Source organism: Notolepis coatsorum (assembly GCF_963971535.1).
Source record: "Notolepis coatsorum genome assembly, chromosome: 12".
NCBI lineage: Eukaryota > Metazoa > Chordata > Actinopteri > Aulopiformes > Paralepididae > Notolepis > Notolepis coatsorum.
The window spans coordinates 27578044-27604751 of record NC_140176.1 but is presented as its reverse complement, the minus strand read 5'-3'; the positions used below and the strand labels follow the sequence as shown (position 1 = coordinate 27604751).

General features: G+C 44.4%; 1 protein-coding gene across 1 annotated transcript in view; it reads right to left on the bottom strand.

Annotated features, from left to right (window-relative positions):
* LOC311237807 (zinc finger protein 385C-like) overlaps positions 1-26484 on the bottom strand; it is a gene marked incomplete at both ends in the record, with an annotated part of 115603 nt that extends 89119 nt beyond the window's left edge. Inside the window, one exon of the mRNA XM_084325784.1 lies at positions 26373-26484. Coding sequence (XP_084181910.1) covers positions 26373-26484 — 112 coding nt within the window. The remainder of the gene's footprint in view (positions 1-26372) is intronic.
* Between the last annotated feature and the right edge of the window lie 224 nt (positions 26485-26708).

Genomic DNA, 26708 nt, shown 5'->3' with positions numbered 1-26708 from the left:
TATGTGTGTAGGTTTTTTTTTTAGATAACAGGTATTATGGGTATATCTTATATAAAACAACTAACCAAAAGGTGATCTCATTGGATGTGCCCTGACAATTAATGCTTGTATATCTTATCGTGTGTTGTCATGTTTGTTTATATGTTTGTTTAAAAAATTAATAAAAAAATAAAATACAAAAAAAAAATATGAAGGACAATGTTCACAAACAGTTTAATTATAGGAATAAGACTGGGAGGCACGGAGGTCAAGGGTCAGATCCCCATACCCATACACCAGGGCTGACAACTTCTCAGAACACCTTGGAGTGAGACTTGATGGACGTTGGACCACCTGCCAATCAGCCTATGCCCCTCTCTCTGTCTCAAAGCGCTTTACAATTTGTTCCACACATTTGACCCATTCACTCACACATTCACACACCAACGGCGGAGGGTTTGGGCTGTGAGTGGCACGCGCACTGCGCACATCCCAGGGAGCCAGGGAGACGCCATCAACTCCTGGTGAACAGTTATGGACTCTCTCCTGTTCCTCCTCCACCAGCCTCTCTCTCCTGTTCCTCCTCCACCAGCCTCTCTCTCCTGTTCCTCCTCCACCAGCCTCTCTCTCTCCTGTTCCTCCTCCACCAGCCTCTCTCTCTCTCCTGTTCCTCCTCCACCAGACTCTCTCTCTTTCTCCTGTTCCTCCTCCACCAGACTCTCTCTCTCTCCTGTTCCTCCTCCACCAGCCTCTCTCTCCTGTTCCTCCTCCACCAGCCTCTCTCTCTCTCCTGTTCCTCCTCCACCAGCCTCTCTCTCTCTCCTGTTCCTCCTCCACCAGCCTCTCTCTCCTGTTCCTCCTCCACCAGCCCCTCTCTCTCTCCTGTTCCTCCTCCACCAGACTCTCTCTCTCCTGTTCCTCCTCCACCAGCCTCTCTCTCTCTCCTGTTCCTCCTCCACCAGACTCTCTCTCTCCTGTTCCTCCTCCACCAGCCTCTCTCTCTCTCTCCTGTTCCTCCTCCACCAGCCTCTCTCTCTCCTGTTCCTCCTCCACCAGCCTCTCTCTCTCTCCTGTTCCTCCTCCACCAGCCTCTCTCTCTCTCCTGTTCCTCCTCCACCAGCCTCTCTCTCTCTCTCCTGTTCCTCCTCCACCAGCCTCTCTCTCTCTCTCTCCTGTTCCTCCTCCACCAGCCTCTCTCTCTCTCTCCTGTTCCTCCTCCACCAGACTCTCTCTCTCTCCTGTTCCTCCTCCACCAGACTCTCTCTCTCTCTCCTGTTCCTCCTCCACCAGCCTCTCTCTCTCTCTCCTGTTCCTCCTCCACCAGCCTCTCTCTCTCTCTCCTGTTCCTCCTCCACCAGCCTCTCTCTCTCTCCTGTTCCTCCTCCACCAGACTCTCTCTCTCTCTCTCCTGTTCCTCCTCCACCAGACTCTCTCTCTCTCTCTCCTGTTCCTCCTCCACCAGCCTCTCTCTCTCTCTCCTGTTCCTCCTCCACCAGACTCTCTCTCTCCTGTTCCTCCTCCACCAGACTCTCTCTCTCTCTCCTGTTCCTCCTCCACCAGACTCTCTCTCTCCTGTTCCTCCTCCACCAGACTCTCTCTCTCCTGTTCCTCCTCCACCAGCCTCTCTCTCTCTCTCCTGTTCCTCCTCCACCAGACTCTCTCTCTCTCTCTCCTGTTCCTCCTCCACCAGCCTCTCTCTCTCTCTCCTGTTCCTCTTCCACCAAACTCTCTCTCTCTCTCTCTCTCTGTTCCTCCTCCACCAGACTCTCTCTCTCTCTCTCCTGTTCCTCCTCCACCAGCCTCTCTCTCTCTCTCTCTCCTGTTCCTCCTCCACCAGACTCTCTCTCTCCTGTTCCTCCTCCACCAGACTCTCTCTCTCTCTCCTGTTCCTCCTCCACCAGACTCTCTCTCTCTCCTGTTCCTCCTCCACCAGACTCTCTCTTTCCTGTTCCTCCTCCACCAGCCTCTCTCTCTCTCCTGTTCCTCTCCACCAGCCTCTCTCTCTCTCCTGTTCCTCCTCCACCAGCCCCTCCTCTCTCCTGTTCCTCCTCCACCTGACTCTCTCTCTCTCTCTCTCCTGTTCCTCCTCCACCAGACCTCTCTCTCTCCTGTTCCTCCTCCACCAGCCTCTCTCTCTCTCCTGTTCCTCCTCCACCAGCCTCTCTCTCTCTCCTGTTCCTCCTCCACCTGACTCTCTCTCTCTCTCTCTCCCTGTTCTCCTCCACCAGACTCTCTCTCTCTCCTGTTCCTCCTCCACTGGCTCTCTCTCTCTCTCCTGTTCCTCCTCCACCAGCTCTCCTCTCTCCTTGTCCTCCTCCACCAGCCTCTCTCTCTCTCCTGTTCCTCCTCCACCAGACTCTCTCTCTCTCTCCTGTTCCTCCTCCACCAGCCTTCTCTCTCTCTCCTGTTCCTCCTCCACCAGCCTCTCTCTCTCTCCTGTTCCTCCTCCACCAGCCTCTCTCTCTCCTGTTCCTCCTCCACCAGCCTCTCTCTCTCTCCTGTTCCTCCTCCACCAGACTCTCTCTCCTGTTCCTCCTCCACCAGCATCTCTCTCCTGTTCCTCCTCCACCAGCCCTCTCTCTCTCCTGTTCCCTCTCCACCAGCCTCTCTCTCTCCTGTTCCTCTTCCACCAGACTCTCTCTCTCTCTCCTGTTCCTCCTCCACCAGCCTCTCTCCTTCCCTGTTCCTCTTCCACCAGACTCTCTCTCTTTCTCCTGTTCTCCCTCCACCAGACTCTCTCTCTCTCCTGTTCCTCCTCCACCAGCCTCTCCCTCTCTCTCCTGTTCCTCCTCCACCAGCCTCTCTCTCTCTCCTGTTCCTCCTCCACCAGCCTCTCTCTCTCCTGTTCCTCCTCCACCAGCCTCTCTCTCTCCTGTTCCTCCTCCACCAGCCTCTCTCTCTCCTGTTCCTCCTCCACCAGCCTCTCTCTCTCCTGTTCCTCCTCCACCAGCCTCTCTCTCTCCTGTTCCTCCTCCACCAGGCTCTCCCCCTCGACGAAAAACCTTGAGAGAGGACCCCTTCTCTGTTGCGCCTGCACTCTCTCTGTCTCTCTCTCTAACTCTCTCTCTCTATCTCTGTCTTTTCTTCCCTCTCTCTTCAGTCAACGGCACATCATAACAACAATAATCCAATCTGGTGCAACTCCCAGAGAAATATACATGATGTTGATGCTTCAAACACTCCACCGATCGCCCCTGCCGGTGAAGAGAGAGTGAGGGGGGGGGGGTAGACCAGACAGATGGAGGAAGCGAGGGATGTACAGAAAGAAAGAGACTGAGAGAGAAAGAGAGAGTGTATGCGTGTGTTTAAGAGGTGGAAAGAGCAAGTGAGCGTGTTTCTCTGTGTGCATGAGAGAGAGTTAGAGAGAGAGAGAGAGAGAGAGAGAGAGAGAGAGAGAGAGAGAGAGAGAGAGAGAGAGAGAGAGAGACAGAGACAGAGACAGAGACAGAGACAGAGACAGAGACAGAGAGAGAGAGAGAGAGAGAGAGAGAGAGAGAGAGAGAGAGAGAGAGAGAGAGAGAGAGAGAGAAAGAGAGAGAGGTGCAGAGCGGGGGTGAGAGAGAGCAAGGCAGTGTGTGTATGTATGTGTGTGTGTGTGGGTGGGGGGGGGGGGGGGGGGTACCAGCATTTCTAGAGCAACTGCACAACATGTAACTGCCTGCCGTCGACTGAGAGGACAAAGAACATGATTGCAAGCCAGCAGATCCAGAATAGCTTAAAGGTGAGGTAGGCACATTTTGAAAAATTAGCAAGAGTGAGCTCACCTGTCCATCAGAACAAGCCAGGCGCTGTGACCCAAAACACTGGCCGTTTCAAGTCACTCTGACACGTTTTTAGTCAGCAAATGAAGAGACTCTCATTTAGAAATCATCTAAACTGAGATGATAATATCAATAAAGAAAAAAATATTAAGAAAAGATTTCTTCGTGATGACAGTATTTATCACACAGTATTTATCATTTATTTAGCGTTTTCTTTCATGTAACTATTTGTACTATTCAAATCAAATCAAATCAAATGTATTTGTAAGGCCCGACAACACACGTTAATGTCCCCATGGGCCGGACACGTCTTCTTTAAAGGGGAACTATCTTATAAATAACTATCTTATAAATGGCCTTTTTCAGTGTTTAGCATTGTTTTCTAGCTATGTGGACTTATATTAATATGATCTATGTCTCTAATTCTCATATTGGCGCATTCTTCCAATTCTCACAATATTCACCCTCACTGAACTGAGTCATCTGAAAATGTGATGATTTGTGATGTCAGAGAGACTCCGCTGCATGATAATGTGGCAGATGCCACCAGGCCACACAGTGGTTTAGGAGCCCAGCCTCAAAACGGCTCGAGATCTTGAGGTAGAAAAATGCTGTTTTTGAGGACTTGATTAGAAATACAAAACAATGAATTAAAAAAAATTATAATTACAGAGGTGTTCCATAAACTCACAGGAATTGTGTAAAAGTGCCCAAATAGTGATTTTTTTTAAAAATAGTTCCCCTTTAAACAAGTCAAGAAGAAACATCACAATAAGTCAAGAACAAAACAAGAACACCATAAGGTCCAAAATCTTTTAAATAAATGCAAAATAAATAAATGCAACACTCCCAGACATACCCCACGCTAAGGTAAGGAAAAACTCACTAAAACCTAACAATAGGGAAAAATGCACCACAGGCAATGTGTGTATATATTGTACACTGCCCCCCCGCGTGAATACTTTGGGCAGCCGAAGAGTGCTTCCGCATTGCTCTGATTGGCCAGCAATAATGCGGCCTACGCCGGTAACGCGCGCATGCGCATTATACGCCATTACGTACTTGTCTCCCTGTGGGGAGGCGGGCGCCGCTGGTGTACAGCTGAGAGCTCCAGCATAGCTATGTCCGCGAGCTAGGCCAGGGCTGTACGCTGCGATGATCTCATCGCAAATTGCCCCTTTAATTGGCCGTTGCGATTGGTAAATAATATTTGGGGGCGGGCTTGCGAGTAGGGATTTCAAGCCTTGCATTCGCATTTTCACTCCTAAATGATCCAAGGCGTGTGATGACGCTGAGCACTCAGGTATGATCAGCGGGGAAAATCAACTGAGCACTCACTCTGATAGACTGGCTGACTGTCTGATTTAGCTATGAAGAAAAGTAAAGTTAGTAGTATGGATGGGAATCGATGGTTCCTAACTGGGTTTTGGCCATATGCTCCCGAAATTCTCCCGCTGTTTGGCTGCTTCTATGTGCAGTGAAAACTACTCGAAATGATGTCATTGATTTAGTTCAGGGTTAGCCGCGGAGCTAACGCTAGCTAACGTGAGCTAATCAAGCTCACAGAGAGAGATAAACAGCTGACAGCAGGTAGTACAGGTACAAATACAATAAAACAAGGGGTGGGGGCTGTTGTGTAAACCTTGTGTCGCGTCAATCTGGTCCACACGTTACTCGTTCATATCTCAGCCTGTGCTGAGATATGCCCATTCCGCGGTCTGTTAATAAAGTTTTCAATCAGACAGATGTATGGAAAGGCTTTTATTATAACATTCGTTGAGGTAAAATCATTATGCCTCATTTAGTCATCCTGCAGCACTGGTCTCCTACTCGTGGGCCGCGGGGAGCTAATGTAAGTAGCTTTGTTGATGTCAGCACACAGGGCATTCAGGAAGTCAAAAACGAATGCGCTTGCCGATTGGTGCTAAGAACAGCAGGGCGGGTGCAAGCGTTGTGACGTAATTGGCAGACTCTACTGTCAATCAAAATTATTCTGTTTTTCCGTCAGAATGAATGAATGAGAACTTTATTAACAGATTGCATAATGGGTACAATACAGTACAGGAGGATGAAGACCAGAGAGACTTTCGGCTTTTTTACATAAGGGTCCTCCATTTTCAATTCATCAAAACATTTAGAGACATACAAATATACAGTAGTTTCATAAAAATGCTAAAATGCTATTTATTTATTGATTGATTGGTTTAAAACTTTATTAACATATTGCAGAATGGGTACAGTACAGCTCAATACATACAATTGTTAAGGGGATGCAGACCAGAGAAAGACTTTTGTCTTGTTTACATCAGGGTCCCCCATTTTCAATTCATCATATTTCATATCTAAATCATATAATATCTCATTGCTAAATATGCAATATATAATCTAATAATCCAATAATCTAAATCTAATATATAATATAAAAATGCTAAATGCATGGGTATTTTATTTTGTCTTTAATGTTAGCTTGCAAACTCATACTGTCTTGGTAAGCCTCATAATGAATTGTTTGGGGTAAAAAAGAAAAACATTGTGAGATGTGTATCGTGTATCGCCGAAAGGTCAGAAAATATCGTGATATCATATTTAGGCCATATCGCCCAGCCCTAGTTGGTTCATTATAAAAGATACAAACCTGACAACAAAAGCACTTAAATGTTAAATAAAAGGACCACAGTAATGAGGCAGGAGGAACATATTTTTTTGCACTATAATGGTAAAATTGTTATTTAAAAATGTGCCCCTAAAACATATTTTTTGCCCCTAAATTTCTAATTTAGGGGCAAGTGTGCCCCTAGTGAAAAAGCTTAGCGTACAGCCCTGTAGGCGCAAGCCAGAGTAAAACACAGTTTTCAATCAATCAATAACAACATTAACGAGACTCTCGTTGTTTCTATTCTGCCGTTACCTCGCATTGCTTTAACGTTACCTAGGCTCTCGCGTCTATCTGCTAACATTAGCATTAGGTAATAACCGGTTTAAAATGGATGGTGATTACCTCACGTTGTGTCTATTCTACTAGCATTAACCATTAGTTACTAGTACAAACAATCAATAGCGAGTTATAATGATCACGCTATGTACGATAGCCATGCTAAAATGCTAGCACAACAACACCTAAGCTAACAACAAGCTTTTTTTTAAACTTTGACCAGTCAGCTGGTTCTTTTAGCGTTTTTATCGCTTTTTCTGGTCAAGCACGACCGACAGAAACAGGTTGAATAGGGTATAGATCGGGGGGAAAGACACTCTGAGAAAATACGGCGAGTCCGGGAGTCGAACTCGTGTACCCCAGATCCGTGACGCGCACGGTTGTCCCCGACGCTGCAATAGCGCCGAGATACGCGGTGAGCTACTGGAGCTCCCTGCTAACAACAAGCTTAACAAGTCAGCAATCTTTTTGTGAGACTAAACTCTCCGCTCGGTGGCAAATTGTGTTGATGTCGGTTTTGTTTCATCAATAAATGAGGCAGAATACACAGTGACTGTATCCTTTTTTGTTTATTGCACTTGTTCCTGCTGCAAATGAAATCCTAAGCGAGACAATAAAGATGGCGGCTTTCTGTTTTTCTGGAGACGCTCCAACGAGTGACGCGTCTCTCTTCTGACCAATCAGTGGTCTGCAGTGTTTCACGTGACTTGCGATCTTCTACGCTCGTGCGTAGAGCTGGTATTCACGAAGGAGAGCGCTGGCCAGCGCTGGCCAATTGGAGCAATGCGGAAGCACTCTTCGGCTGCCCAAAGTAATCACGCTGCCCCCCCCCCCCTCTCTCTCCCTCCCCCTCCCTCTCTCTCTCCCTCCTTCCTCCTGGTACTCTGTGCCCTTTCTCTGTTCCCACCTGCACACTCAGATGTAATTTCCTTCCTGACATATTCTCTCCAACAAACAAAGGGCCCCGTTCATCAACCCATTTGCACGTCGCATGTATATTTACGTGCAGAATACAGCTGCAGCTTGGATTTATCAACCTTGCTGGGGAAAGAAGCGTAACCGCTCGCACGCCTGGCCTGCGTGAATACTTTCCCTAAGGGGGTTGCACTTCCGCGTTCGGTTTGCGCGATCTGATTGGCCACTGACGTTTCTCCTGTTGTAAAAGTTGGTTAAGGTTAGTTTGTCTTAGAGCAGGGCGATAGAACACCAGCCCTGATTCCAAACTCTAACCTTAACCAACTTTGAAAGAGTCGCCTAAGCTTAACCAGTGATAAACTAGGCGTTAGGTAGTTTGCAGGCTGTTAGACCCGGAAATAGGCGCAGAACTAGGCGTCACACGATTGGCGCACATGTCACATGACCAGAAACGTCAGTGGCCAATCAGATTGCGCAAAAGTGCAACCCCCTTAGGGAAAGTATTCACGCCGCCTGGCTGAATCTCAAACATCAGTAGGTTCTCGTAAGCGTAGTGGGGCTAATTAACATATATTTACATAACAACGCGTGCACTTATCTCTATTTTTGGAACGTACTTTGGACGCCAACAGCTGATGGGAGGACGGTTCGCCCCCTGCTGGTGGAGCCAGAAAACACTTGAATTGAACGCTGCGGGAGTCTTGATTCCAGGAATGATTTCCAAAGTGATGCTGGTTCCTTTTACAACAAGGCTGGATGAGAAATTATTTCAACATCTACAGAGACATCTACCTTCATTTACATAGTTAGTCGAGCTAAATGGATAGTTGTGATTTTTCTGTCTGAATATACCTGCATATAATCCTTATATATACCTATTTATACACCTGCATATATCCCATACAACTCTGCATGATAGCATGTACAATAATGCTGTATATACCTGTTACGAAGGATCAGATTAAACCGAATATATATATTTATTGATTGATATATATTGCATAGGATTTGTATATCGTCTGATATCCCTTGTGTATTCCTTGTACATATACACGGAATATCCCTTTAACCTAGTACAGACCATAATATTTCGTTCTCTATTGGACAGCGGTCCCTTAGGCGCCACTGCCATACCCCCAAAGCCGAGTTCAAAGTCACCGTCAAGACATGCCTGGGCATGAACGGCTCTGCGCAAGGATACGAGACAGGAATAAGGCTGGTACTAGTTTGTTCGCCTAACGTATAAATACGGCGCAGGTGAATACAGCAGTTAGTTAACCTAGTTCGTGTTACCCAATAAGTTGAAGCCTCACCCACGATACAACGTGCGGTGAAGTATGGCCTGTTTGGCCCCAAATAGAGCATTGAGACCGCGTGCGAATTAATAACTGAAGTATCAGAGTTTAACGCTGTACCGTCGAGTTCGACCTATTCTATTAAGTCAGTAATAGTCTATTTATGTATAGTGTATCGTGCGGCTACCGTTCTACAGTGACCAGCATCACCAACGTTTCCTCGTACCAGCTAGTGTGCTTATCCAGGCTGGGCTGCTTACCCTGGCGCTTTCACCCGAGGAGCCCTAGACGAGGACCGTGTGGATCATGTACACTGGATAACCTACCGACGACTGCATAGCCCTTTTCGGCTGGATTATATTTTGCTTTGGTCCTGTAATTGATGGAGCGGAGAATCGCCTACACCCACAATTGTGTGGGATTTACCCTGTGAGGAGCCACGTCGAGCCCGCCTCTCAGAAGCCTGAGGCCGGCTAGCTTTCTTCCATGCGGAGCTGCATGCCACGGAGAACAGCTGTTATTCGTCTGCGGATCAAGAGATTATTGCACCGTCTCCTGTACTTGGATTCTCTCTATTCATCGTTGACCCAGACTCTACTACCGACAAATCCTCTCCCCTTGCTGGCTTACAACCGGAGGGACCCTACCAGTATCTCCCGCTACCTTACTAGAGAACCATAGATATAATTCCTAAGATTCAGGTTGTATTATTATCTCCTGCGTAATATGAGAATGGACATACGTTATTGATTTGCCTACGCACATTCCTTTGCCTTATAAGCGCAACCTAAGTAAAGTATATTATGTACTATCATTGCTGCTAATAAATACTATTAAACCCAGTTTTGTGTGGAACCGTGTCATTGTGGAGGTGTTCTCATCATATACCTGTGTACTGTATGGCCAGTAGTAATGTACATAAGACAGTAGTGGTTTAATGATACCATACTTATTAATACAGTCAGGGAATTGTACCCCTCAGTTACAATACCGTATATATTGATTCTTACTGTATATATACAGTATATATTATATATATATATCTGTAGAAAGTATTTTTACATCTCTGTACTATATCTATATCTGTATCTTATAATATATTGGCAGGCTTATATGATATATTGGCAGGCATATATATTATATATGGGCAGGTTTATATGATATATTGGCAGGCTTATATGATATATTGGTAGGTTTATATGATATATTGGCAGGCTTATATGATATATTGGCAGGCTTATATGATATATTGGCAGGCTTATATGATATATTGGCAGGCTTATATGATATATTGGCAGGCTTGGCCATAACTCACTATGATCACACCAGAGGAACATGTCTGATTTACACATTCTCCCACAAGCCCTGACCTCATGTCACATGAACGAACATAATGTACACACATGGGCACACATGAACACACACACACTCTCTCTCTCTCTTTCTCACACACACTCTCTCACTTTCTCTTTCTCACAGTGTGTGTGTGTGTGTGCTCTTGTACTTCTATCCTTGTGAGGACCACATGTTATGTTCATTTGACAAAGTTCATGTTAATTTGTCAGGCTGTGATTTGAAGCGGGCGGTACATATACAGCGGGGAACCAGCAAGGGTTAGAATAGGAGTTAATGTTCTGTATATATTTATATATACCATATATATATTTATATATACCATATACATTTATATATACTGTGTATATACATTTATATATACCGCATGTCATGGGGGTATCCCATACCCTATAAGTAGGGATGCACATTGGTCATACACACACCACTCTTCTATGTATAACATCTTGCTAGCATATAGTTGTGTATTGTGTATTGTTAATGGGTTCTCTGAGTTGGAATGGCCTTAATTGGTTTGGCCTGATCCCCACATGTGGTCATGCTGCCAAACATTTAGTTTAGGCCTTTGGCATAGTTTATTTTGTATGTAGGTACTGAGAAAACCCAGACACAGAAAACAAACAGCTTCTGTTAAATCATAACATGTTATGTGGATTTAAAGTGTTTGTAAATACCGTTTGTCTGTGCTCCCACTTGGTTCCTTGTAGAAACTATGGCTGCCCAACCAGAACTGGGAGAGGCCAAAGCCTTTTCTGGAGGTGAGATTTGGAAGGAACCAAGTGTGGTAGAGTACAGGGGGGGTTCATGATGAAAAGGGAATAGATTTTTAAAGTGCCCTAAACACTGTTTACTGTTTTGTGATAGGTCGGTATGGAATGATGTGTCCATGTTGTGCAGAATAATTTAAGGTGTACATTTTCTTTTGTATTATTTAATTGATTGTTGTGATTTGGTTTGTCCCTGTAGGAAGAGCTTCCGGGATAAAGCCTGGGATAGAAGCTCCTCTGGAAAGAGAAGTAGAGGCAGGCTTGGAAGAGACACAGCCGTGCTGGAGCTAGTTCCCATAGCCAAGGGCCTAGTTGTTGCGTGATATTTTGTTTATAGAAAAGTTTAATCGTTTTGTATTTAATTATGTTAAATACGGTTTTTGCCATTTTTTTGCACTGTGGAGCAAAAGAACAGAGAAAATAAAAAGCAACCACCGGGTGAATGACAACCTGTTTTTCCACCACTTGGCCACATCCTCACACCGCATATATATATCCATATCTGTCCTTCTATATACCTAGTATACACCTGCATATAACCCATATAATTCTGTGTTAGATAATGGTGTTTTCAGCCTTCCGTTGATGGTTATCAGCCTCCATCTCCTCTCCTGGCCATATCTGCGTCCATATAAGCAAGGTAAGCCGTGCTTGCCCAAGGAACAAAGGAAGAAATAACACTGAAATATTAACACATTCCCGCCCAAGCACGGAGATCTCCGTGTTTCGATTCCACCCGTTGTGGACAGAGGCACGGATATATCCGTGGGAAGTTGTTATTGCTTTTATTCCATTTTAATAACCTATACAAGGTCGCCGAGCGGCACTGCAGATTTACCCTACTCTATGAATTCGAGAAGGTGCAATACCGGCCAGATCCTCTTAGGGGCGCTATCGCGCTAATGCAGTGTGCCCTGTGGCTGAACGGATCAGTCTTTTTTTTTTTACTTTCAATGGAGATTTCAGTAGCAGGATTCTGGATGTGCAGCATGTAGCTTGGATTACGTTTCGGATCGCAGATTTCACCATGCAATAAGGGGATTTATCATCAGCCAATGGACATATCGATCTACCAGATGGCGATCGATAACGGGGAAATGCTCGGGGGGGGGGGGGGGGGGTCAACCCGGACCACGGTAAGATCTTTTTCGCGTAAAATTACAGCCCGATCTGGCATTGTTTTGATAGCCATCCAGACGATCGGCCTATGTGGCTAGTTAGACGAACACGGTTATTGGTAATCAATAATAATAAACGACGTCCCCCGCCCCCCCCTTTCATGCATACATGCTTTGGGATCGTCCCGATCATATGCAGTTTGAGTTATTTCTGTAGCATCTGTAAAACGGAAATGCGGAAATGCCATTGGATATAACGTTAGCAGCTATTAGCCCTATATCTAGCCTTCCAGAAAATATACTAGTCCCAAATCCCGTATAACGCTTATATTCACGGCGCTATAAAATGAGAACCTATTGATGAATTTTTTTTTCTTTAAGGCATTTTGAAGGGACGGTTTATGGACTCAATTGACAATGAGAATGGACAGATAGCAATACTATAAAGTATAGATTTAGCTGTACAAACAGCCCCACGTTTGTTTACATTCCCCGGTCCTCTTGACATTAATTAGGCCCCGAATGTGTTAAAATAAAAGTACTAATATAAACTGTTTGTTTGTTTTCATTAAAAGAGTTGTCATCTTTGGTCCCAGTGCAGCAGCAGTCATTCATTTAGTTTTTTCGCTTTTTGGCGCCACCCGCAGGTGTAAGCACTCTCTCTCTGCTTTCTCTAGCGTTGATTCGAATGCATGAGAAGAATGCATTTCCACCACGGGCATTGAATTTGTTCCCTCAGCCCGCTACTAATATGCCCAGGGTAAGCATGTTTACAAACCAATCAGTAGCTCTTTAGTTCCGGTACGTTACAGATGCAGCCAGCAGGAATCTCAGTTCTAGGACGTAGGCACCGTGTGTGCGCCGGGTTAACGGTAATGGTGACCAGTAGGGGCGCTCGAGTTACACCGGTGATTATATCAGCTCGATTACAGCTGGTGACAATGGCCCGACGGGCTGTCTGTCTGTTGAATTCATTAATCAGGCGGCGCATCACTATAGCGCTAATGTCGAATGACAGGCCGTCGGAACCTTAATTTATAACTAAAGCACTTTCCAGGCCAAGCATATAAAGCTGATTTGATTAATTTAGGACAGGTATTGTAACCTGGACACTCGCAATGGATAGGTTTGTGGACCGCAAATGACATCACGCCATGTCACCATGTCTACAGACTGTATGAATTAATGTTGCATTTTTTTCTTTTTAAATGTAGCCAGGCTTCCGGTTACGATGTGAAAGGGAACAGACGCGTGAGGAGGTGGCTCCCGACATTCAACAAACCAGACTCTATTTTCCTTATCTTTTTCAAACTTTATACAAAAAATTTTTGCACGAAGTAAAAATGTATAACTCAGCGTGAAGAAATGCCAAACAGACGCAGAGAAAGGTACGCTCAGAGGTCGACAATACTCCGAAGAGGCTAACGATACCGCTAAGATGGCGACCGACGCACCACCCAACCTCCCTGAGGACTTGCAGAATCTCAACACAATGCTAGCCACGGACATGAAAGAAATTTTCCTGGATTTAATAGAAAATGCCCTTTCTCCAGTGAGGGAGTCATTAGCCTCCGTTGAATTAACCACTTTCGATCACGACAAACGGATTACTGAGTTGGAGGGAACCCTCTCTGACTACAGTGACACGATCGCGGCCTTGGAAAAGACATGTGCTCAACTAAGCTCCCAAAGTGAAGATCTTGCTAACCGGGCAGAGGACGCTGAAAACCGGTCTCGCAGATGCAACCTCCGAATTATCAATATCCCAGAGAACGCAGAGGGAGAGGACACTGTGTCGGGTTTATGTCCGAATTTTTCGCAGAGGTTCTGGGCAAGGACATGTATCCACCCCCCCCCCCCCCCCCGTGCTGGAAAGGGCCCACAGAATCGGCCAGAGCCGCCTTGATCCCGCTGGAAAACCCAGGGTGATGATTGTGCGATTTCACTACTACCGAAACAGAGCCCGGGCCCTGGGTGGAGATCGGAACCGACTTGTCTGGCGTGGACGGAAGATGGCGTTCTTTCCTGACTATGCCACTAACACGGCCAAACAACGGGCCACTTTTGTTCGCGTTAAAACACTACTCTACGAGAAGAAGATCAAGTTCCATCTCGTCTATCCTGCTCTTTTGAAAGTGGACTATGGGGGAAAAGAACATGCCTTTAAAACCGCCACAGAAGCACAGCGTTTCTGAACTATTACGATTGACTGTATTCTGACCGGGCCGGTTGACTTTACTTCTTAGCTGATCTCATGCTTTCTAAGTGCCCGGAGAAGGGGAAAGGGGTAAAAAAAAAGACACTACCCACTGAAGAGAGGTGACTTGAACTAACGTTACCGCAGTAACCTGACTTCACGGCCCGTATTTTTCAATTTTTCTCCCATCCCAATTTCGTATTTCCAATTATTCCCTCCCCTGTCTTGAACGTTGCTAGACTATGCCTCCCACTGGTCGGCTGTAGTGAGGATAGAAGCCTTGCATCACGTGTCCCCTCCGGTACACGAGGAGGCAGCCTGTCGCATCTTTTCACCAGACAGCTCGAACTCTCAGTGGCGAGTAACGCGTGGGAGGCTCACGCTGCCCCCGATACTTCCTGTTTCTGCTGTACAGGCGTCACCCAACCGACCTGTAGGAGTCGCTGTCCACAACGTCCAATCCCCACCCACCGGCTTTCCCACCCTCTAACACTGCCAATTGTGTTAGTATGACGGCCGGCCAAGCCGGAAGCAACGCCGAGAGCTGGGCTCGATACCAGCATCTCCTGCATTAGTGGCGAGTGCCTTGCCCACTGCGCCACCCAGCCGCCTTGCATATGACATATGTTGATATACTCCGAGATACAACTCAGGTACCTGTTGCATTTGACCTTGTCCTATTTGTTTTTATTTCTGATGTAGAGGCCAAAAGCCTATACTCCAAACACAGGAGAGGGGGGAAGAGGAAAAGAGAAGAAGAGGGAGAGAGAGTGAGGGGACGAGAGAGAGAGAGGGAGGGGAAGGAGAGAGACGGAGAAGATAGAGGGAGAGAGAGAGGGAAGGGGAGAAAAAGTAAGGCCTCGTCCTAATAGGACCTTGTACATGTTTTTTCTTTCTTATTATTATGTTTTCTCTTTTCTACTACATTGTTCTCTGCACTTTATCTTCTGACTGAAGTACACGGATGTAACTGCATATGACATGTGTGGATGGTAGCGACAGTAATGGGGAGGGTTATGTGGGGAGGGGGAGAGGGTTTATTATTTGGGAGGGAGGGGAGGGGGGTCTGTTACTTTGACATTGTTCCAACTATTACTACTATTGCTACTGTTTTTCTCACTGTTTTCCTCTAACACAGAGGTTAAATGTTTATGCTCTATACATTTGAACTCATTGGACGCCAGACCCGATGATAGTCGGGTTAACTCACCGACCGTTCAGCGCCAATCACGAGTATAGTCGGGTTTTAATCGTTATTTCTTTTATTAGCAATATCCATTCATTTTCATCCATCCAGCCTGATGTTATCGTTGGGAATGGGTCTGAGCTCGCAAAAGGGCAAATACCGCCCCCTACACCTTCCGGCTGGTATTGCACTCCACTGGGAATGGTATAGTTCTTTTTCTGGGATGATCCAAGCTGTGCGGGCGTGGTTTAAATAATCAGGTGAGGTAACCTGATTTCAACAATACATCTGCGACGCTGATATATTTTAAGCACTCGCAAATCTCCCACTCCTCCCATTGATTAAAGCGGTGGCGCTCTAGCGCCCTCTGGCGCACTTAAGCGTGGTGGTCAATGAGTTAACAGACGTGTCTCGGGGGAGGTGGGAGGGGGGGGGATAAGAAAAAGAAATAAAAAAAAAAACCTGTTCACAAACGCACCATAGGTCACTTTAAACACAAGAAAATGACACTTTAAAGGAAGGAAAAAGGACACTTTAAGAAAAGAACTTGTTGTGATTGTTGCATAGTATAGTTAGTAACAGCAAGTATAGCATAGGGACATAGAAGAAAAACTGCACATTGTATAGGAGTGTACATAGGATCCAGTGCCTTTTAAGTGATTTATTAACATGTCTATTTACCATGTGTAATCTAGTTTTCTTATTATTATTACTACTATTACTATTGTTTTATTGCACAATCGTATAGCGGGCATGGCCAACCGCATTTCACTGTATGCCCTGGTATGTGTGTGATGAATAAACTCTTGAATCTTGATTCTCCCTTCTCCTCTTTCTCTCTCTCTTCTCTTCTCTTCTCTCCTCTCCTCTCTCTCTCCTCTCCCCTCCCCAGCTCCTCTCCTCTCCCCCAGATTTCCAGACGATGGACAATGGCCCCTGATGACAGATCAAGTGAGAATTAAAAATGGCTGCCACCACTCAGTGAAACGAGGCCAAACACACAACTCCAGCTGATAACTGGCCTATTTCACAGCTGTGTGTGTGTGTGTGTGTGTGTGTGTGTGTGTGTGTGTGTGTGTGTGTGTGTGTGTGTGTGTGTGTGTGTGTGTGTGTGTGTGTGTGTGTGTGTGTGTGTGTGTGTGTGTGTGTGTGTGTGTGTGTGTGTGTGTGTGTGTGTGTGTGTGTGTGTGTGTGTGTGTGTGTGTGTGTGTGTGTGTGTGTGTGTGTGTGTGTGTGTGTGTGTGTGTGTGTGTGTGTGTGTGTGTGTGTGTGTGTGTGTGTGTGTGTGTGTGTGTGTGTGTGTGTGTGTGTGTGTGTGTGTGTGTGTGTGTGTGTTGTCTATGTGTCTGACTCAGTGCAACACTGCAGAGAAAATAACAAAAACTTTGGAGATACGTTTGGTCAAGTCTGTCTTGAATTCTTCCTTCTCTTGCTGCATTTAAAAGTATGATCTCTGACCGCTGTGTGTCGACTTGTAACTGTCTTAGCAATTTTATTTAGTTTACTCTTGTTTTATGCCATTTCTTATAAACTGTGTTTTGTTTTGTAAGTTTGTCACTGTAAATAAGGGTAACCTCAATGTCTCACGAGTTGAAATAAAGGTTTGAAATGAAAACGTGAAATTAATGCAGCTCTGTTTGAGAACATCATCGATGTGCCAGCAGTGAGGGGAATCTTTGTAGCAGGAACAGAAATAAAAGGCTTCATGTCCTCCTCTGTATGGGGTAAATTGCTCTAAATTACTTTCAGGAAATGCAGTAGATTGCAAAACACCTCCTCTCTAACTAGGGGTGTTGTTGCAGTTTGTACGTTAGTGTTCAGTAGAGTTCAAGACCTCCCTCTCTGACTGGAAGCACGGGTTCAGCTGTAACCGTGGTGGTGCTGGGAGACAGGATGGCCTAGAGGCCAGCCAGTAGGGGTGGGGTGAAAAATCGATACGTAGTAGTATCGCGATACTTTGCGTGGCGATACTGTATCGATACAGGGACGCCAAGTATCGATATTTAATTATTCATACATTTTTTTTTTTTTTTTTTTTTTTTGTATAAGGAAATTGCATTGTTCATTTCAATACCTGTAATAGTACAGTAGTCCACACACACATGTGCATTCAGTTAAATTGGAATATGACTGTAATACAAACAGTTCAGTTTGTCAGGTACATGCAACACAGATTACTGAGTGTTTACATCTGTCTGCTTGAGAAAATACCATGTTCTGCAATAAAAATGATTGAAGTGAGATGAACAGACTGAACTTTATTTTATTAGATAAAACATGTTGACAGTTTTACTTTGCAGTTAAAAAAAATTATAAAAAAATTGATAAAAAAAATATTATAATAATATATCGCAATATATCGAGTATCATGATACTATCGTATCGCGGCTCAAGTATCGCGATAGTATCGTATCGCGAGATCTCTGGCGATTCCCACCCCTACCAGCCAGTAACCAAAAGGTCACCGGTTCAATACCCGCCACTGACATGTGTGTGGAGGCCTGTGTGTATGTTTAACTACAGTAGGAGGGATATGAGGACGGTGTGTATGTGTAACTAGGAGGGATATGAGGACTGTGTGTATGTGTAACTAGGAGGGATATGAGGACTGTGTGTATGTGTAACTAGGAAGGATATGAGGACTGTGTGTATGTGTAACTAAGAGGGATATGAGGACTGTGTGTATGTGTAACTAGGAGGGATATGAGGACTGTGTGTGTGCAACTAGGATAGACATGAGTATTATTTAACACTAGAACAGCAGGCCTTGTGCACTTCTATGGAACAAGCCCACAGGTGAACACCTTCCCTCTCTGCTCTGAACCAGTGCAGCCTGGCCTTGTGTGAGTTATTTGCATGCAGCCTGTATCTTAATATATGTTGGCTGACCATAATATTCAGGGCTTTCCCTAAACAATGGTATAGGATGCTCGGAGCACAGCGCCACCATGTGTATAAAAAAGAAATACATATATATATATTTGAACTACTACTACTACTACTACTACTACTACTACTACTACTACTACTACTACTACTACTACTACTACTACTACTACTACTACTACTACTACTACTATTACTAGTACTACTACAACTATTACTACTACTACTACTGCTACTATTACTACTATTACTACTACTACTGCTACTACTACTACTACTATTACTACTACTACTACTACTACTAATAGTAACACTATGGCTACGACAACTGCTACTATTAATACTATGACTACTACTACTGCTATTAATATTACTACTACACTATATAAGTACTACTGTAATAGTGCTAATCAGATGTATGTACAGAGTTGTAGTATTAATATGTACAGTGATACGGGTATAAAGACCCTATGGTAGACCCTATGGTAGTAAGTCATACTATGTACAGACAGATGTGGATATGTATGTATATAATATATACCGTGAGAATAATTATGTATATATGGTATATACAGCATTATTTTTTTTTTTTATTTTTTTTATTATTGCAAAACAAAACTTATTAAAAGTCAGTACTCAACACACAATGTATAATGAAACTTTCAGTAAAGGTGGTTAAAATATATGCATGTACAGAAACAGGATAAAACAAAAATAGTCAATAATAACATTTTAACCGTATACCGTGTATATCCAGCGAAGTTACAATTATATAAATGTTAGTATATAATATACCCCGAATACCTATTTTCTAAAACCCTACACACATATGCTCCAGCTCAAATCCCCCCCTCCCGGACCCCCTCTTGGATAGTACCTCTATTATCCCTCACTCCTAACCAGACATCACCATTATAGGCTAGCTTTTATTCTCTCCACCACTTCTAACCACATTAACATTTTGGATTCATTGAGCCCTAGAATTCTTGCTGTTGATATTTCTTGATATATCACATCAAGATATGTAAGAAACCACACTTTCCGGCACATTTTTTCCGGTTGAAACCAACGTGATGCAATCAGTTTTTTAGCTACTGTGATACCCGATAAAACCAATCTTTTTAGTTGTGGGTTCACTGCAAACTCAAAAACATCATTCAATAGCAATACCGCGGGGTGTACAGGTATATTCCAAAATACGAGTATTGATAATTGTTGGGACACATCTTCCCAGAATGCCTTAACTGGTGGGCAGTCCCAATACATGTGCATAAATGTTCCTTCGTCCCCATTTGTACATTGGGAGCATTTGGAGTTTTGTATAAGCCCCATTTTGCACAGCCTTATAGGAGTCAAGTATGTCCTGTGAATATAGTTCAGATTGATTTGTTGATGATCCGGGTTCCTTGATGTAAGTCGGACATTTGCCCAGGCTCCTTGCCAATCAAAGTCATTTTCCAGGTCTGGTATATCCCTCCTCCAGACATTGTCTAGTTGAAGGGTTTCGTACGAGGACGTTAGTAATTGTGAATAAAAACCTGATACAAAACCTCCCAATGTATTTCTGTCATAGAAAAATTTGTGGTATCTGTGGTGTTCAATTGGTATGTGTAATGGAACACCGTGAGATCTCATACAAAGTTTTAACTGTATGTAAAAAAGCCATGTGGACTCGGTGAGGTTAAACTTTATGCATATTTCGACATAACTACAGAGGCCCTTGTTATTAAAAATATCCCCTAATGAGTGTATGCCTCTTTCTTCCCATACAGGGAATCTTATAGGTCGTTTTCCCATTAAGAGAGCATTGTTATTGAATATGGGAGTGTGATTATGCCATACTTGATTGTTAGGAAATTTCCTTTGAGTTTCCCGCCATGTCCTGATTGCATGGGTTATTATTGGGCCAAATTCTCGCTCACAATGCTTGATTGAAAGTTTAGTGTATGCTATGTCTTTCAATCTCTGTGGGGCTACTATGTTTTCTTCTAATTCTCTCCAAGATACCAAAGCCTCGGGGTCAAACCATATCTTCTTCAATGGTCTTAATGTGAAGGCATTAAAATATTGTAAAAAATCTGGGACTGCCATGCCACCGTCTGCTTTACTTCTCTGTGCGGTGGATCTTTTTATGCGAGGTGGTTTGTTATTCCAAATAAATTTGTATGTGGAGGTTTGTAATCTTTTCCAGTAGCCCTCTGGAGGAGGTAACGGAAGCATTGAGCTGAAGAAATTGATTCTTGGTAATACATCCATCTTAACTATTGATACCCTTGCCTGTACTGAGTTTTTAAGTTTTGCCCACCTGTCCAGGTCGTCCTTGATTTTGTTCTGTATTTTTGTGTAATTGTGCTTCACCGTTTGTCTTATGGTGGGGAATATTTCCACTCCCAAGCATCTGAAATGTTTTACCATCGGTATCGCACCTGGGAGGGTTATATCTTTTTTTGCAGGGGTGTTAAGTGGAAGGAAAGCCGACTTCGGCCAATTTATCTTAAATCCCGATAGATCACCAAAGTTCTCAATCAACTTGAGCAGATGAGGCAATGTGGTGTTGGGGTTTTGCATGAACAATATTACGTCGTCCGCATATAAACTAATTTTTTGTTGTGTGCCCTTGATTACGATTGGTTCTATGGATTGGGATTGTCTTATATATTGTGCTAAAGGCTCTAATGATAAATTGAATAGTCCGGGACTAAGAGGGCAACCCTGTCTGGCAGAGCGTGATACCGGAAAGATTTTGGAGATGATTGTGCCTGTTGTAATCATGGCCGATGGGTCCTTGTATAGTACTTTAATCATATCAATGAAACCTTTTCCTAACCCCATCCTTTCCAATACTGCCCATAGAAACGACCATTCCAACCTGTCAAGTGCTTTCATAGCATCCAGGGATAGTATCGCCTTAGGTGTGATGTCCTCTTTGTCTGTATCTAGTACGTGCAGTATTCGCCTTATGTTATCATTGATCAGGCGACCTTTTATGAAGCCTGTTTGGTCCGTATGAACTAAAGACGTCATATGCTTTTGCAATCTGATGGCTAATATCTTAGAGTACAGTTTGACATCGGTTCCGAGGAGGCTTAAAGGACGGTAACTACCGCATTCAGTGGGGTCTTTGTCTTTTTTGTGAAGAACTGAAATGAGTGCGGTATTTTGGTGTTCGATGAAGCTTCCCTCTTTGACTGAGTATAAGATCATATTTAGTAATAAGGGTCCAAATATGTCCCAGCAAGAAATGTACATTTCTGATGGGATACCGTCAATTCCCGGAGCTTTGCCGTTTTTCATTCCGGATATGGCCTTCTTGAGTTCTTCTAATGTGATCGGTACTTCTAACTGTTTAGCGTCTTCATCTGTAAGTTTAGGGAGAGTAATTTGATTAAGATATGTGTCTAATTTGTCTTGATCAAAGGTCGTTTCTGAGTTATATAAATCGGAGTAGAATTCTTTGAATGTATCGTTTATTATTTTGGGTTCTGTTACTAGAGCTTGTTGTTTCCTAATGGCAGTTATATCTGCAAATTTTGCATTAATTCTTAGTCGCATGGCTAATAGGTGACTAGGTTTAGAACCTTGGAAGTACTGCTGTTGTCTAGTGCTGCGTATTTGCAATTCCGATTTTTGTCTGTACATTGCTTTGATCTCGGTCTTTAGAATGTTAACTTGGTTATCTAGTCTAGTAGAGTTGTTGTATTTTAAAGAATTAAAAAGCGTTGAGTAAAGCGTTTCCTTTTCAGACAGTTTTGTGTTTTGATTTTTGCGCAATATGGAGGTAAATCTATCCGAGAAATCCTTGATCATACTCTTTACCGACATCCATAATATTCTGGGATCTTGCACCGAGTTAGCATTAACTTGTAGGAATACTGTGAGAGCTTCTTTAATTTGTGTAATGAATTCCTTGTTGTTAAGCAGCATCGAATTAAAACGCCATCTTGGGGCCCGGGTAGATAATGTACCAAATGTTGCTTTCAGGATTAAGTAGCAGTGATCTGATAGCGCATTGGGTGTCATTTCCACTTCGTATTTATCAAATATTCTCGGGGATGCAAAGACGTAATCAATTCTGGATACAGCATTATTGTACATGCTATCATGCAGAGTTATGGGTTATATGCAGGTGTATATATGTAGGTATATAGAAGGATTATATTCAGGTATATTTAGCGGCACAGTGGTGTAGTGATTAACACTGTCGCCTCACAGCAAGAAAGTCCAGGGTTCGATTCCCGCTTGGGGACCAGGTTTCCGCGTTGCCAGGTACCCAAGTGGGGTATCTCTGTGTGGAGTTTGCATGTTCTCCCCGTGCTCGCAAGGGTTTCCCCCCCGATAAGATAACCCCAATGGAAAAACATGCACAACAGATCGCTGACGCTGTCGCATCCTTGACGAAGACGGACAGGAGCACTTGGATTGGTCCCCGGGCGCCGTACCTCGCCGACGCCCTGTCTGCTCCCAGCTGCCCTTTGGGGGAAGGACGATGGGATGGGTTAAGTGCAGAGCTCAATCGCATCGCGACCCTGAGAAAAAGAGACAATGCATGTGTGTGTGTGTATTCCTGTGTGTGTGTGCCGCCCATTGCATGTCCCATGTCGTTGCATGCCGAATAAAGACGTCTCTAAACAGGTCCTGCATTATTATTATTTAGACAGATATCTATCTATCTATCTATCTATCTATCTATCTATCTATCTATCTATCTATCTATCTATCTATCTATCTATCTATCTATCTATCTATCTATCTATCTATCTATCTATCTATCTATCTATCTATCTATCTATCTATCTATCTATCTATCTATCTATCTATATATATATATGAGGTAACTATATAAATGTATATATACAAGGTATATACAGCACTATTGTAGATGCTATCATACAGAGTATAATTATTATACATAATTATATAATTATGGGTAGACTATAGCATGAGGTAGGTAGTTGTGATTCTTGTGATTACTATGTTTACAGTATAGGGCAGATCTACAGAAGAGCGTTGTGTTTGTCTGATGTGGGCTTGTGGAGTTGGCTGGGCTTGGCTGCTGGATGACGCTTGGGATATACAAGGGTATGAGGGGCTTGGTGAGGCGCTTAGGTGGATCAAAGCCCGCTAAGCCCAAATCAAGGCCTGGGTCTGCAGGGCCGGTAATAAGGGCTGACTCCATCTAATCAACTTAATGCTGTGCCCCACCTGTCCCTGCCAGCCACACACCAGGTCACATGACTCAGTAGTAGTAGCAGCAAAACCTAATTTCCAAAAAACATTTTCATTGTTACAATATTTTTTGGCGGATGTTTGGAAGTTTTGTGATATTCTACTAAAATAGTGTCTGGCCCTTCATCATCTGTACGTTTCATTGGCATTTGTAGAATGTGCATAAAACAAGAGTTATGTAGTATAACTCTCATTATATGAATGAGGGCAAAGCATCTCTTGGACCGCTCCGTACAGCATTAGCACACCATCTTAAAGAATCTTACCAATACACCAATCACAGACCAGCCCCCCCCCCCCCCTTGTATATAAAACTCGCCAACCATTCCATCGCAGGGCTTTCTCTAAACAAAGGTATAGGGTCGTGCAGCACCAAAAAGAATTTCGGTAGTGAAAGCTGCAGCTGTGTGTGCAGTGTTCCTTTGTTCCACTGTGCACTTCCTGTGGCTGCAGTCATGCTGGTCTAATCTCACCTGGTCAAATCTCACCTGGTCAAATCTCACCTGGTCTAATCTCACCTGGTCTAATCTCACCTGGTCTAATCTCACCTGGTCTAATCACACCTGGTCTAATCACACCTGGTCTAATCTCCCCTGGTGTAATCTCACCTGGTCTAATCACACCTGGTGTAATCTCACCTGGACTAATCTCACCTGGTCTAATCTCACCTGGTCTAATCACACCTGGTCTAATCTCACCTGGTCTAATCACACCTGGTCTAATCTCACCTGGTGTAATCTCACCTGGTCTAATCACACCTGGTGTAATCTCACCTGGACTAATCTCACTTGGCGTAATCTCACCTGGTCTAATATCACCTGGTCTAATCTCACCTGGTGTAATCTCACCTGGTCTAATCACACCTGGTGTAATCTTACTTGGTCTAATCTCACCTGGTCTAATCTCACCTGGTCTAATCTAACCTGGTGTAATATAACCTGGTCTAATATAACCTGGTGTAATCTCACCTGGTCTAATCTCACCTGGTCTAATCTAACCTGGTGTAATATAACCTGGTCTAATATAACCTGGTCTAATCTCACCTGGTATAATATAACCGGGTCTAATATAACCTGATGTAATCTCACCTGGTCTAATCTTACCTGGTGTAATCTAACCTGATCTAATCTAACCTGTGCGTGTGTGTGTTTTCGTGTTCAACGTTAAACTATTGTGCGACCTTATACACTGCACTTTAAATTGCAGGAAATTACAGCAACTTTCTTTATTGCAAATAATTGCAATCCTCAGATGAAAGGAACGGAAGGGAGAGCCACTGCTGGGGTTTGAACAGTGGCGGCCGGTGTGAACTACATTTGGGTGGGCGCGGGGGGGGGGGTGAAGGGGGGGGGGGGGCAAGCGGACAGCTGACCAAGTGGACAGCTGAGCTGACTCGACATAACGTTACCAACGTTAAGTCGAGACTCGAGTTCATTCATACTACACTAGTACACGTATGATCAATGCAATAATGAACACATATATATCTTGTCATTTTAAACAAGTTACCATTCATTCATTCACCCATTATGCGTCACCCGCTGCGAAATTAACAACAACAATAACACGCTGTGTTGAGAGAGCGAGAGAGAGAGAGAGCGAGAGAGAGAGAGAGCGAGAGAGAGAGCGAGAGCGAGAGCGAGAGAGAGAGAGAGAGAGAGAGAGAGAGAGAGAGAGAGAGAGAGAGAGAGAGAGAGAGAGAGAGAGAGAGACCGCATTAACTCACTGTTTAGTTGAAACGTGGTCCAGGAGGGCTTGATAAAGTGTATATGTCCACTGTCCCACAGTCCCAGACTGTTGATGTATATCCACTGTCCAGATAGCTTATTGTTAGCACAACACAACAATACTGTGATGAGCTGTGTCTCACTGTCTTTGCCCATTTCCGCGTCGAACAGCCTGCAAACTACCTGGCGTTCTATCGCCCTGCTCTAAGACAAACTCTAACCTTAATCAACTTTGAAAGAGTGCCTAAGCTTAACCGTCGAAAGAACTTGCCGTCACGCTCTAAGACAAACTCTAACCTTAACCAACTTCGAAGAGTGGCTACAGTGTAGAAACTGACGTCGGCCAATCAGAGAAATGCGGGAAATGCGGCTACGGAAAGTATAGACGCTGCTTGCTTAGATGATATAGACCGCTTGAAAACGCGCCCGGCTTCCATCATAATACATCATATTTCAACGCACAGCGCGTTACGCACTGATTGGCTGCGACGGATACAGCGATGAACCCACTGTAAGCGCTATTGCGTCTAGCCCGAGAGAAATGCGGCTACGGAAAGTATAGACGTGGTATGATTCTCTATCAGACAGTCACTTCCTGTGACTGTTTCCTGTGAAAACAATTATTTATATTTGATATATTAAAGTTATATTGTGCATTGGAAACACAAACATACTTAAAATGAGTAAATATTATTCATTTTAAACATGTTTATTTTATTTCTAGGGCCAAAAAAAAATAAAAAAAAAATCTTCTTTTTCTTTTAACCAGGGAGGGCGGCGCTCTAGCGCCCACTATCGGCCGGCCGCCACTGGGTTTGAACCCAGGACCTTCTCGCTGTGAGGCAACAGTGCTAAGTAACCACTGCAGAGGTTTAAAGCCAGGACCTTCTCGCTGTGAGGCAACAGTGCTAAGTAACCACAGCTGGGGTTTGAACCAAGGACCTCCTTGCTGTGAGGCAACGTGGTTTTCGGGATGTAGTAAATGTAGTAATGTTTAGCGCTCCGTGCTAGGATCAAGCCGTGTCCCTACCTGCTCCAGTGGTCTTGGTCAGGTGGTGCAGCCTCCTCTGGTGGGTCTTGCCCCGGTAGTGTATCTGGGCCTGGGCGCAGGAGTTCAGCTGGATGCTGCACACTTGGCACATAGTGGCTCCACCGCTGTTGCCGACACCCTGGCGGCGCTCCCGCTTGGGCCGGCGCCGCAACGCCTCCTTCCGCTCCTCCTCCTTCCGCTCCTCCTCCTCCTCCTCCTCCTCCTCCTCCTCCACCTCCTCCTCCTCCCCCTCGTCATCCTGCTCCCCACGGCTCCGGGGAGGAAGGTCCTCGTCCGGCCAGCCAGGGCTCATGGGACGCTTCATACCTGAGAGGA